This window comes from Hetaerina americana, unplaced genomic scaffold (genome assembly GCF_022747635.1).
Source record: "Hetaerina americana unplaced genomic scaffold, ioHetAmer1.1.p SCAF_1, whole genome shotgun sequence".
Taxonomy (NCBI): domain Eukaryota; kingdom Metazoa; phylum Arthropoda; class Insecta; order Odonata; family Calopterygidae; genus Hetaerina; species Hetaerina americana.
In genome coordinates this window covers 89,955,542-89,969,035 of record NW_027286069.1, presented here as the reverse complement: position 1 = coordinate 89,969,035, position 13,494 = coordinate 89,955,542, and the positions used below count along the sequence as shown (strand labels likewise).

General features: G+C 34.6%; 1 protein-coding gene across 2 annotated transcripts in view; it reads left to right on the top strand.

The window, feature by feature from the left end:
- The window catches only part of NFAT (NFAT nuclear factor), a 73,629-nt gene that overhangs the window by 35,569 nt on the left and 24,566 nt on the right, over positions 1-13,494 (top strand). For both annotated transcript variants that reach the window (XM_071592929.1, XM_071592938.1), the window contains exons 2-9: positions 794-934; positions 4,145-4,341; positions 5,744-5,883; positions 5,971-6,346; positions 6,514-6,704; positions 8,196-8,377; positions 8,952-9,208; positions 11,765-12,011. In XM_071592929.1, coding sequence (XP_071449030.1) covers positions 794-934; positions 4,145-4,341; positions 5,744-5,883; positions 5,971-6,346; positions 6,514-6,704; positions 8,196-8,377; positions 8,952-9,208; positions 11,765-12,011 — 1,731 coding nt within the window. The remainder of the gene's footprint in view (positions 1-793; positions 935-4,144; positions 4,342-5,743; positions 5,884-5,970; positions 6,347-6,513; positions 6,705-8,195; positions 8,378-8,951; positions 9,209-11,764; positions 12,012-13,494) is intronic.

The following is a 13,494-nucleotide window of genomic DNA, read 5'->3' as shown; positions in this document are numbered from 1 at the left end:
TTCAGTTTATTAAAGGCTGCTTTGTGATTGATTTGATTTCAATAAAGCTAGCTGTTAATGTCAGAAAAAATTAGGTCCTCCGAATATTATCTTGCAGGTGTCGTACATTATTTTTCTATTAATGGTTAGAACTTGGGAGTGGCATTGCTGTAGTCTGTTGCTGTGGTGATAAGTTGCATACTGGTGGGTCCTGGGTTCAAATATAGGTTATGCCTCTGCTTATGTTTATGCATGCTGAACCCTAGCTTATTTGGACACCAGGTATTTCTGGGAAATTGCAAATGGCTCACCAGGAGGAAGTGGTATCTTCCCTGCACACAGAAAATAGTGTGTGACATAATGAAAACTCTACCCTTACCTAATGACTTACTTCAGTTGATTGACTTTTTTCACAAAATCATATTTGTTGAAAAAAAAGAAGAGGGTGAAATTAATAGAAAATTAAAGACGAAACAATTAAACTGGGAAAGTAAGCAGGCATGAGTTCAAATATAAGGAAATTCTGAATTTTTTAGGAAAGAATATTAAGAAATCTTTTACTTCTAATGTGTTCTCAAATGGCTCTGTTGCAGCACTGGAAATACAAATTATAAACAAAGTACAACAGGCACATACACTATGACTGCCTTGTTGTTGAGCTTAGCAAATGATACATTTTCAATTCTCTTTCTTACCCAAAATATCAGTATAAAGCTAAAGAAATTTGTCAATCTAGAGTTGTAGCAACCATCCAAATGTGTTGTATATATGAATTTGGTTCACCATTGATTTTCATGAAAACATCTCTTTCCAGTTATGAAAGGCCCAACTGGAGGATGTGTTGGCCCACGGCCTCATCGGAAGTCAATGAAAGGTGGTTCTGCTAACATTGGAAGTACATTGGCATCCAAAAGAGCTTGTGTTCCCCAAAAAAGACTACCAGCTGTCAGCTCAGGTATGTCCTAGTTGTGTGATAGTTCTTAAGCCATGATGATTTATGGTTACTGTCATTCGCATATAATAAGCTAAACTTGAATGCTGTCTGTTGTTAATTATTTGCATTCATTGCCTTCTACTGAACAGGAATTGTAGATATCTGAAAATTCGAGATATATTGAGTTGTTTGTTGAGAATTATGTGTCTTTTAGATGCTCTGAGAAAATTGTAGGTGTTTATTACAAAAACCCGCAACTATGGCTGTAGATCATGTGTCTGGATAATGTGAACACCATTGAACTCTTGTGAATGAATATTTATTTTGTACATTTTGGAGAAATAGTCTTAAGTTGCTTGCATTGCCATATTCCTAGGAATATTTCAATGATAATAATTTATTCAGGAATACTCGCACCCTATTAAATCTTATTACAATCCCAGGTCAAATGTGCAGGTTTGTGTGTTTTGTGTATTTAAAAACTTCCACTGAATCAAGTGAACAATGCTACTGAATGTGCTTAAGAGCTAAGGATTTAATGTCGGGGATTATCTCTTTGATAGGATAAGTACCTTCTCAGAGTGTTCTCTAAGTGATACCCAGATGAGGACGAATTAGTTAAACAATGTCTGCCAGGGATTAACTTTTTAACACTTTCCATTGGTCGCAGTAAAAATTTTTTTTGTATCAAAGGCTGCTAATTACAAACCACCGTGCTAACATTTAATCAAAAAAATATGAATGAATTGAACTGCACATTGAAGAAGTGTTTGGTAGCAGATGTGAAATGAATGCACTTCATTTCACATCTGCTAAATGTCATTCAGGACTTAAGAATATCTTTGGGATAATGGAAAAAGAGACGGGAAAGGTTGGAGTGGGAAGAGAAAGTAAGTGGTGAGATGGTTAAGCCAGATACAGTAGCAGATAAAGCTTTAGTGGAAAATTCAGCTAAATGGTACAGTTTTGGGGGAATGCTTGATCAGATCAAGTGGAAGTGCACACCATGAAGGTTGACTCCAATAAAATGAAGATTACTAGATTTTACGGAGTTTAAACACTCCTATTTAATATTAGATTAGAAGTATAATAGCTGGAGTAGAACAGTTTACATATTTTGTGAATAATAAATAGAAATGGATGAAGCAACAAGGACACAGGAGATGTGCATCAACAAGATTGGCACTTATAAAAAGGAAGGGAATATTTTTATGGTAAAACTTAATTAGAAGCATAGACTTTTGTGACTAATAAATCAGGAGTCGTTAAGAAGAATGAGCAGAAGTCAGAGGCTAGTGAAAAATTAGTGTGAAAATTGATGAAAAGAGTTAATAGGATAGGCTGTTTAGGAAAAACAAATGGAAAGATGGTAAATAATGTGCAAGGAGAGATGTTGGCAAGATATTATGTTGAAATTCCATAATCCACTGATGACTCTCAAACTTTTTATAACTTTTAAATGTTTCTTTTTTCCTCAATGATGGCCAAGTATCTTTATAAATGGAAGTGAATTTCCATTAAAATTTGTAGCAAATGTAACATGTAAGGTCATGTTTTTAGGAAGGTAATTTTTAGGATTGGCTTTATGAAATAATTGCCTAAACTTTGAATTCTTGCATTTCTCTTTTCTTGTACAAATATCCTGAAAATCCCACTTGTCTATCAGCAATTTTCAATCTAAGAGTCCTTGTTTTTTACTGTTACAATATTCTTTGGAGGTTACAAACGGCAGCAACTGGGTATGAGCTCATTCCATGAAATACATAAAAACTGCCATGGTGTCCAAGTTATTAGTTTTGTGTTGAGAAATCTCAAATACAAATGTGTACACTGGTCATTTCTGTCTTCATACATCTAGATTACCTGGGCCTTTTGTAGACAATCACTAGATAAATAGAGAACGATGGACTAATATGTGGTCACTGAACGGACTACTATGCATTTTTTGTCAACTAAGCATCAGGCATCCACAATTGTCTATGTGGATGCTTAATGCAAAATTCGAAAAATTCTAGAAAAAAAAGATCTCTCTGCCATTGAAACAATGTCACAAAAAAAGTCTGATGATAATGTTTGAGCCTTATTGAAACTTCATCAATTTTGGAAAATTTTATTTCCTGTTTTTTATGCTTACTTAGTTTCAGTTTTACTTGTCGCAGCTGTAGATATTTTCCAATATTTATGAGCAGGAACTAAGTTTTGAGTTAAACTTAACCATAAGATTAATTGCATTTCAAATATTGTGGAACCTTATGCTTATCTGTATTTAACCTAGGTGTAAGTACCTTATGCAAGTACATTTTCCTGTATTTGAACTTATTATAACTTAAAGCGTCATCATACTCTGGAAGCACTTCAACTTATTTATGTGGGCTGCATTTAAATGAAAAATAGAGTTATGGATTAAGGAGAAATAAGGAGGGAATGGTATTAAATCATGTGGTTGAAGGTGCAATGTCCGATAAGCATGGGAGAAGAGGTGGTGACATTTTATGTCAATATTCTTCTTCTTTGGGTTCTATGGTTCCAATGAAGAGTAGTAGAAAGTATCAGGTGCTGAAGAAGTGGGTGGTAATGTCTGTGCCAAGTTTTCCATTGTATATCATTTTGAGTACTGTAATATGTATCTGGGATTTCAAAATTGATATCACTTTAGTAGATTGCCTCTTCTGGTGATGATTAATCTCAGTGATTTAATAATTCTAAATTGTTTCTTCATATTGTGCATGTCTTATATTTTAATTTCTAAAATTCAGTATTTTTTGAACAAGCTAAGAACCAATATCATTAATGAAAAAATATATTACAATATTAATGTTGTAGGAAAGGAAACAACTCTAATGTTAATCATTAACATGAAAATATTTTATTCCCTAGTAGTATGGTCTAAAGTTTTGCAAATGGTTATATGGTACAGGAATCTGGCAATGTCATCTAGGTGGAATTATTTGTCAATTTTCACTAATAGCCTGTGTTGCTTTCATAAATATTAGCAATTCCTGGAGCATTTTGTGAAATAGTTGAAAGTGTGTATGCCATGAAAGAAGAGCAAAAAATAGAAGGGAATTTTCGTCAGTTCAGCTTGTTTTTTACTCGCGAAAAGATCAAAGCCAATTTTTCATTTAAGATTTGAAAATGATAATTTTTTGTATTTTCCATACATTTTTAATGTTGTTGGAATGGCTTTACAGAATTATGTATAATCACTAATGTATTTCACCTATTTTCTAGGTAGCATCATTGCCTCACGGCGACGATCAGAAGAAAATAGGGGGGTTGGAGGAGGAATTGTAGGTGCTTTGGATCCCTGCGACAATTCAAATGACTCTGGGTTGGGATTTGATCATCCTTCTGAAATCCAAAAGGTGCAATTATTTGTTCATCCAACTGCTAGCAGCAGCCAACTGCCGCATTTTGATGGCCAAGAGGTATGTAGTGGTCCCAATATTAGTGTAAGAGGTGAGTAGATAGTAGAGAATGTTCGTTATTTGGTAATTTGCTTTGATTGCATGCATGATCTACAGAGGGAATATTGATCTTTTTGGAAGAGTCCAGTGAAAGAAAACATGAAATGCAGTCAAAATTCACAAATTCAGCTCCCTCTAAGTTGATCATAAATTAGATTATAAAAAATAGATCAAAATATGAACAGAAATTTAAGGTTGCTACTTTAATTCATACTAATAAGCTAAGTATTTGATATTTATAATGGTTTGTATAAATAGTATTTGTAAGTTTTACATTTCAACATGGAAACATTTTGCCCTACCAACAATTTAGAGGAAGCAATTCTGGCATAGGTAGCAAAATTGTTGCTTAGTCCTGTCCTGAAGGAACATGGAATCTGGATGTGAACAGGCAATCTATAAAACTTCTTTAAAATTGAATCAGTTCTGTATTAGTGTTTCACAGTTTTTGAATTTGAGATTTATGACATTCTACTGTAGAAAAATGTGAAGGCTATCCCATAAAGTCCAATAGAATGAGTTTTGCATATTGCGAGGTACCACTCACCAGTATCACTATGATTTTAAATTTCAGTGTGACCACCATCAGGGCAGGTATTCAAGTAACAATACTACAGCTTTTCAAAGAATTAAATCAATTTAATTTGTGTTTTGTTTGCTTTTGAATTTTGGGAAACGCCACCTTAATTGATGGAAGTACCTCTAGGAAAACAGGGACATGTAAATAAATGGAAATCACTGTATCATTGTGTAATTATAACTCATTTTTTGAAGTCAACTTTTCATTTACCATTTTCATAAATAATTTCATTAAATGTCCTGCAGACCCTATAAAAGTATTTTTTATCTAGTTCCGAGGACATGTATGATATATGTTAGCTCTTGGTAAACATAAGATGTACAGTTGACTTTTTCAACTAAAGATGAAATAAATTCATGATGACCGCGGGCAGGAAAGCAAATTTAGAAATTGAATAGTAAGTTATGAGTTGATGAAATAAACTATAGAAACAATATAGACTATTCAGACGTCAAATGCATTGGTGAAAAATCTGGCACTGAAAGAATGTGTCAATGGTTGTTGTAGAACAAGCCAACAAACAAGAAATAAACACATGGTCGTTCTCTTTAGGAGAAAGCGGTGATGAATTTTGAATTTTTGGTTATTGGGGGTTATTTATTTAGGCGCAGGAAATTTTAAGCAGTCATGCCAATCATAATGCATTATAATCTGAAGGTATTATTTGGTACAAGATATAAATATCCTCAGATGTTGAGGAATGAATTTTGTACTAATCTTGTTGTGCTCTTGATTTTTGATTTATTAATACTTAATAGTTCATTTCTATTTATTGTATTTTAGGAATCCTGGGACAATCATTGTCCTGAGGTCAAAAAGCAGTGTTTGGGAATCAAAATGGAAAAAATTGAAGAAGGAGCAAATGACTGTTTCTCTGTATTCTCAGTGTCTTCACGAAATACATCTCAGAGTTCAGAGTTGAGGTTAGTTGGCTTCAATAAGGCTTAATGTTTTGGCTACTATCTTTGCACTGTAAGCTATTGTTGTTGTCATGGTATTATCTTTTTTAGGACACGACCTATAGCCATGGCCACGTTGATTACTAGCAATGCAATCAGACCAGTTACCCAAGCGAGGACAGTTCCTACACCAGCCAAAACACAGTCTCATAAGAGGAAGTCTTCCCAAGGGAGTGGTGGCTCAGGATCACACTCGGGCACAGTGGCATCATCATTAATCTTGCCAACACGTGGGGCAGATGGTAATTACCCCCTCACAGCTCAGCTTCCTTCAAGTTTCCTGATAAAAAATGAAAGTGGACCACCAGCCCTGGCCCAGCTTCTAATTCTGGCACAACCAGAATCACAGCACCGTGCTCGGTATCAGACTGAAGGAAGTCGAGGTGCTGTAAAAGATCGAAGTGGCAATGGCTTTCCCATTGTTAAGGTTGGTCAGATACCACATTATTCTTTTCTGACAGTTTTTTTATATCATTACAAACTATTTTATTCCAAAATTATTTTAATTTTTCCATTGCTTTGTGTGTAGACGAAATAGTTTTAATGTTTTGCTATTCTTGTGTAAATGGCTTACCCATTTTGTAAATCTTGCAGTTGGTGGGATTCAACGGACCTGCTAAACTTCAGGTGTTCATTGGTACAGATTTGGGTCGTGTCGCCCCTCACATGTTCTATCAAGCATGCCGTGTCAGTGGAAAGAACTCAACCCCATGCTCAGAGTTGAAAGTAGATGGTACAATTCTCATTGAAGTGGACTTTGACCCAGCAAAAGACATGGTCATCACGTGAGTATTGCAGTGTTAATTTAGCTTGTATAATGGAAAGTGGATCGGGATGTAAGCAACATTTTTCGTAATCGAATTGGTGGGGTGGTTTATGTTCAGGCTTTTTTAATTCCCAGGTCCCGAGTGATTTTCTCAAGGTGACTGCTTATTTGTGGCCACTCAACACTGATGATGATTATTATACAGGTAGCACCTTAAGTGAAGTTAAAAATTTGAAGTATAATGTCACCGTGTTCCAAAAACTGAAAAACATAGGTGCGATATCTTTTTTCCTAATGCCAATTCCAGTGATAGATACTTTTCTATCATAAATAGCTCTATGACTTGAACACCTTTTAAAATTACTGCTGTGGTTTGTAGTTCTTGTCATTTTGGGAAATGCATTAGAACTTGATGAAAAGGTGGAAATCGAATAAATTGATGATTAATGCTATGTGTAAAGAAGGAGTTCTATGTTTTTAAATTCAGTGTTTGACTTGTAGTTGGCAAGTAGACTTCTTAATAGATAGCAGATAGGATGATGAATTCCTTACTCTATGTTGAATTACACGCTCAACTAAAAAGTAATGGAAATGTTGGGATTCATTGGATATCATAAAATTGTTTTGCATCTTTGTAGTAGTTCTCCAGATGAAGGTGTATGTGACTAATGAGACCTCTGAAAAAAACAAAATGCTTATTCGATAGCATTTCTACTCAATGGATGTTTTTATATTAGTTCTTGTATATTTGGAATGCTTAATAATCCTTCTTAAGTTTTAGTAATAGATTTTGTGGCCTTGCTTAATGGGAAAGGATCTTGCTTTGCACAATCCTTGTCATTATTCTACCCGAGAGAATTAGCGCTCCTTTGTGATCTTCCTAGGTAATGGAGCATGTGAATTAGTTCCATTTGATAGCTGCTAGGTGATTTATTACCTCTGATAAAACCTCTGAGTGAACTTGGAATTTGATTACCTTCCTTTTTGCTTGAAAGCTTTGATTAATATTAATTTTCACATGTTAGTTTTGTTTAATCACCATAGATTGCAAATATAACCTTGTGCGGGGCTCAATTTTTGTTAATGCTTTTGTTTCTATGTAATAGGGATGTCAGAAGTGGTGTTGGTCACATTTTTGTTCCTCAGGAAGCTTTACCTCAAGTAATGTTAGAATGATTTAATTTGGTATAAATATGCATGTCCATGCGTATTCATTTGTATAGAAAATTGGTTTTAAAATTATTAACAATCTCACCATGAAATATGAATGCCTATTAATGGGTGAAATCCTGAATGGAAATTGATTTGACACTATTCAATGGAAGCCTTCATGTAAATAGAAAAGTATACATTTACAGTGAGCTTAAGTTTGGCCTCTGGTTTCCTGTGACTTCAAACAACATCAAATTTTATGTGCTTGTTTTTGTGTATTAAGCTTAGTGAACTGTGCTACGTTCATGTGGAGTGGATGCTTGTTGTCTATAACTGGATTTATTCTTTCATAATAAAGGTGTGACTGTGTGGGAATTCTCAAGGAACGAAATGTTGATGTTGAACATCGGTTTCCAGAGCAGTCAGCTGGAAGAAGTAAAAAGAAGTCTACGAGGTGTCGAATGGTATTCCGAGCTAACTTAAAGCTTCCTAATGGGACTACAGAAACGTTGCAGACAATATCTCAACCAATAGTTTGCAGTATGTACCTGTTTTTTTTATTATTTTAGAATTTTAATGTGGCATGAGTTCACTTAAATTTTAATTCTAAAATTATTCATATCTGATGTTTACAAATTTGACATTCCAGATGTTGAGTGACAATTGCATAAGAAATTGATTGAAAGTTAAGCATAAATTCACCCATTTTTTAAATAAGTAAGAGCTTAGTAGTTAGCACAGTGAAACCTTCTCTTAGGGTGTACCTTTCAGTTACAAAAAGGGATCCACCTCTGAAAGGTGTACACCATTAAGAGGGGACCAAATATGAGCATTCTGATAAAATTACCTAAATGCTACTTATTTCTACCATTTAATAACAGAGGCTTTGATGAATTAATTTTGTACATAAGTTATTATCTTTTTAGGTAGACCATTAAATGCATTTAGTCATTTATAGATTATATCCTTTAACAAAATGCTGCACTGAAGTTTGCTGATACTGTGTAATCTTTTTTTTTAAGTTAATATATGATTAGGAATTCACTCACCAATATATTACCTTAAACATAATTGATTTATGAATTGCCATTAAATCCTCCTATTTAATCCACAGCTCAGCCACCTGGTGTACCTGAAATCTGTAAAAAATCCTTGACTGGCTGTGGTTGCGGTGGAGGTGCAGAGTTATTTATTCTTGGTAAAAACTTTCTGAAAGACACACGTGTGGTGTTTCGGATGGGCCGAGATGTCACTCGTGATGGAGACGATGGTGGTGGAGGCTCAGCTGGTGAGGATGAGGATGGAGGAAGTGACACTGGAGAACCTTTATGGGAGGAGCAAGTAATTCCTGATCGTGAGTTTCTTCAACCGGTGAGTAACATATTCATTATAGCATTTACATAGGTTAAATGCTATATTAAAGTAATACTAGTAGAATTTTTAATTCTATTTTGGGCTAATTTTTTATGGAGTGCATGTACATCTCCCATGTATCAATATCAGTGGCGAATGACCAAGTGTAACTAAAACAAAAAAGTCAATTTTCTCGCATACTGCTATGGTTGGCTCAAGATAAGTTAGCGCACACAGAAATGCTCTGCAAACTATTGTGCTGGTGGGTCTAAGCCATCTTGGAAGTTAGGGGAGCTAATGCTCACGTGGAGGAGAAATGTGTGAACAGCACTCTGAAGGGGAAAGAGTAAAAGGAAGGGGAAAGTAGAGATGGCTGGTTTCCTATCTTGCATTCAAGTAGACAAGATTGTGCCAAAGAAATTCACTCCCCCTGATAAGCCACTTTCCCGAGCCAAAATTAGCCACTACCCTTGGAGAATCTCCAGTAAAGTAATTTTGGGTTTATTTACAAAGTTGTACTCCATTCTTTTTGATTTCAGCAACACAAAATATGCTTGAAGAAAAAATATTTTTAGTAATACTGTGTTGGAAAAGTTAATTTCTCAGATACATTTGAGGGAAATTGAAGAATTCTAATATTCCTTTAGTAGTACCTGATGATGCCGCAAGTTGGTGAAACGCGTTGTACCGTATAATAAAATCTGTGGAAAAGTACGAGTCTTTCTTTCTATTTTAATAATGGATATCAATTACTTCCACGAAGTGAAGCCTGAAACAATAGAATATATTCCTTTAGTGCCTGCGAAGTTGTTTTGATTGCAGATAAGTACAAAAACCAAGTCAAGATTGAAATATTGGTATTGAGAGCACCCAGTTTTAAAGTTTACCCAGAACTCATTTACTGTGTCTACTGAAATAAAAGTAGACTCTGGATTTAAACCAAATTTGTCAGGACCTTTTGGAAAATAGTAATTTTGAATTTTTGTGTTTAAGCATTCTGGGCATGAACAAGCAATCTGTGGAAAATTGCAAATTTGTTCTTCTCATAATGATGAGCTTCCACTGCATCTCGCCTGAATCTGTTGAATATGAACAAGCAACTTAAAATAAGTTATAAATTGCTTTGTTACAATGGTAACTGAAGGAATAGTGGTAGCTATTTGGTACAGTATTTTTTTAACATAAATGTCAAGTATTTTTTACTGAACTCTCAAGTTAAATTTACTTTTCATTCCCTGGAAATGTCATTCAAGGCTCTGGGTATCTGCGAATAATGTCTGCTGATTTATTTTCAATAATGTTGTAATGAACCAATCTATGGTGGTCATCAATGAGGCTGCTTCCTCCTGAGAGTCGAAAAGTTTTTTGGAAGCAATTCAGAAACAGAATTGCTCTTATCCAAGGAGTAGGGCAGGTGCTTTGCAATTTCCCCATCACCTTTTCAGTTGTGTCATATCATTTATTGGAAATCATGTCTTATGGCATTCCTGCATGAGAAAAATAATGAATTCATTCATTCATTTCACTGTGCCATCCGTTTTATCCACATCCCTGCAATTCAACATCTGAATATCCTATGCCGTGGATTGGTTCTCAAAGTTGCATGTAATCCATAGAGTTGAATCTTGAATGCCCCGCTCTACTCAACTCAACGATAAACTTTGCATGCTGAGTTTTTCTATTTTTTTATCTGGCAAATAGCAGTATATGGTGATGGCCCAATCGCTGAGAAATTATTCTATATTTACATTATGGAAAATAAACTGTTAAGCGTAGCATCAAAATATTGATAAGCACCTGTATAAATAACAAAACAAATTTTAATAGAACCTGGGAGTTGAATGGAAAATGAAAACAGTGCTTATCAAAATAAAATTATCAGGGCTGATGAAAAATAATGCCAACCTTTATATTTTGTGTTGTATATTGCCCAATTCTGGGAAAGTGAAAGAATTTTTCTGAGACTTTTGATTTAAGCTGACAGGTGTTTTTTTCATTGAAAATTTGAACAACTAATATTGGCAAAAATGGCAATTTGAGCAAGTATGGTAGTTGAGTATCAATTAATATTCTGATTGTCTAACACTCTGATGTTATTAAGGTTTTATTTTATCACTCTGCAGCAAAACAAAGACATGTTCTATGTGATAACCAATGTTGATAGACTTGGGCATATCACAAGAGGTTGTAATGACTTGGGGATAACTGCCCATAACTCACCATGTTTACTAAGAGCCCTTACTATGCTGGTGTGAAATTCCTGATAACAGTATACTAAGGGAAACAGATTATAATTTGTCTTTTAAATCTAAACTTTAAGTTTCTGTGCGTGCAACAATGCTATGTAGTTGATGAATTTATGTCTATCTTCTTTAGATTAATAATTTTCCTCTTATAACTACTGTTAATGCTCTTGTTTACTGTTTTTTTTGTGACTGTACATTTGTATTTAAATCTTAATTTCCATGAATTCTGCTTGACTGCCATATTTGCTGTCAATGTAACTTTTCCCAAACATGTCTCCAAGGAATCAATAAATATTATTATTTATTATTACTTCTAATTATTTTGCAGACTCATCTTGTTTGTGTAGTTCCTCCTTATCGGCGCCAAGACATTACCTCCCCCGTTCAGGTCAGGCTGCTTGTGACCTCAAGTGGGAAAAAGAGTGAGGCACACACGTTCACATACGCTCCAGAGGGACTTCCAGCACAAACTTTGCCTCAGGCCCCAATGGCCAAGGTTTTATTGGGCCAAAGGGGTTCTGGAATTTCTACAGCCACCCCACCGACCACACCCTTAGCGTCACCGACCAAGATAGGTGAGAGTGGTTACAGGAGCAGCTGTTTGACAGATGAGGGACTGGGTTGGGAGGAAAGGGGATGGGGAAGAGGAAGAGTGGGAGAAAGTTCAAGCATGCCACTGCTAATCGTGCATCCTATTCATTCTTAATATTTTTTTTTGACTTCGCTTTATGAAGTCATGTATCTCTAAAGTACAAAGTAAAAGCAAGTGAAAACAGAGTGCCATTCATTCTATTAATACACCCTGTAATTTATTTACTGTGTAATTTTTATAAAATGTTGGAAGACGATTGTCGAAAAGTTAGCAAGGAAGGTTGGTTCAATTCCATGAAATTTTTTTCAAAGTAGAATTATTCCAATTTTTCTTTGTTCACTTTTCATATTAAATAGCAGTTTGGTGGTTTGATTGCTTTCGCCATTTGTCTTCATTTTGTTTTGGGAGTGCAATAGTTGTGCCTATAATAAAAAAGGGCATCATAAAAAGGGCTTTTGAGGGAATACTTGGCTGCTAAATGTAAAGTAAATTTGTAATCCCTTTTCAAAATTTAATTGGTAAACCATTTGATTCCACACTTTAATTTGGACATTTCATTTGGAATTTGGGTTAAAACTCTTTGGGGGAAATATCCTTGTGTACCAGTTACACAGAAGTTTTAAAGATTTTGTGGAACTATTAGTACCATTGTCAGTATTCATACAAAACATGATGGATTGGGGAGTGATATGGGAAGGTTGGGAGTTAAAATTCAGAAAGCAAGTAGAAATTATTTGTTTGCTCATACATAAAACACATGCACTATGTATATATATATGTATCTCATTCTTGAATGGATTTGAATTCCAAGAACTCATGGCATAAGTTACTTAAAACAATGCAGACATTTTGTATGTGCCAACAAGTAATTCTCACTTGTCCTTGTCAGTCAAGATTCAAACTTTCGTCTAATCAGGCCTAAGTTGAAATGGCAATTCCTGCTTTAAAATTGGCGTGTCTGAAGGAAATTATATTTGGCTGGAAAGATATTTAAATGCATTTGTCAAACTAAAAAATAAACTCATAATGGGACTATCAAAAAAGTCCCATTCATTCATATAAATGTGCAGGAATGGCTATAATCTTGATGTATGTGTATTATGATTACAGTGATTACTAGAATATATAGCTAAAAATATGGCTAGAATAATTTTTAAGGTATATATCTTTATATAAATGAAATAAATAGTGCCATGGTATGTGATGTTAAAATGACTGTTGAAGGATGAGTTTAATGATTTAATGTTTTGCATATAGTGTCATTTTCCTTTTCACATTTGTGAGTGAAATGAAATGAATTCTCTGAATTGTTCTTACTATCATTTTCATGATTAGGTGCAAACAATTTCTCATCATTCTCTAAGCTATTCTATTCAACCCTGGGAAACTGTGTGCTTCCTGAAATCCAGGGGCTGTTTTTGTAATAATGGAAACATCAAATTCTTCCAGCTCCAGTATTTTTGGAG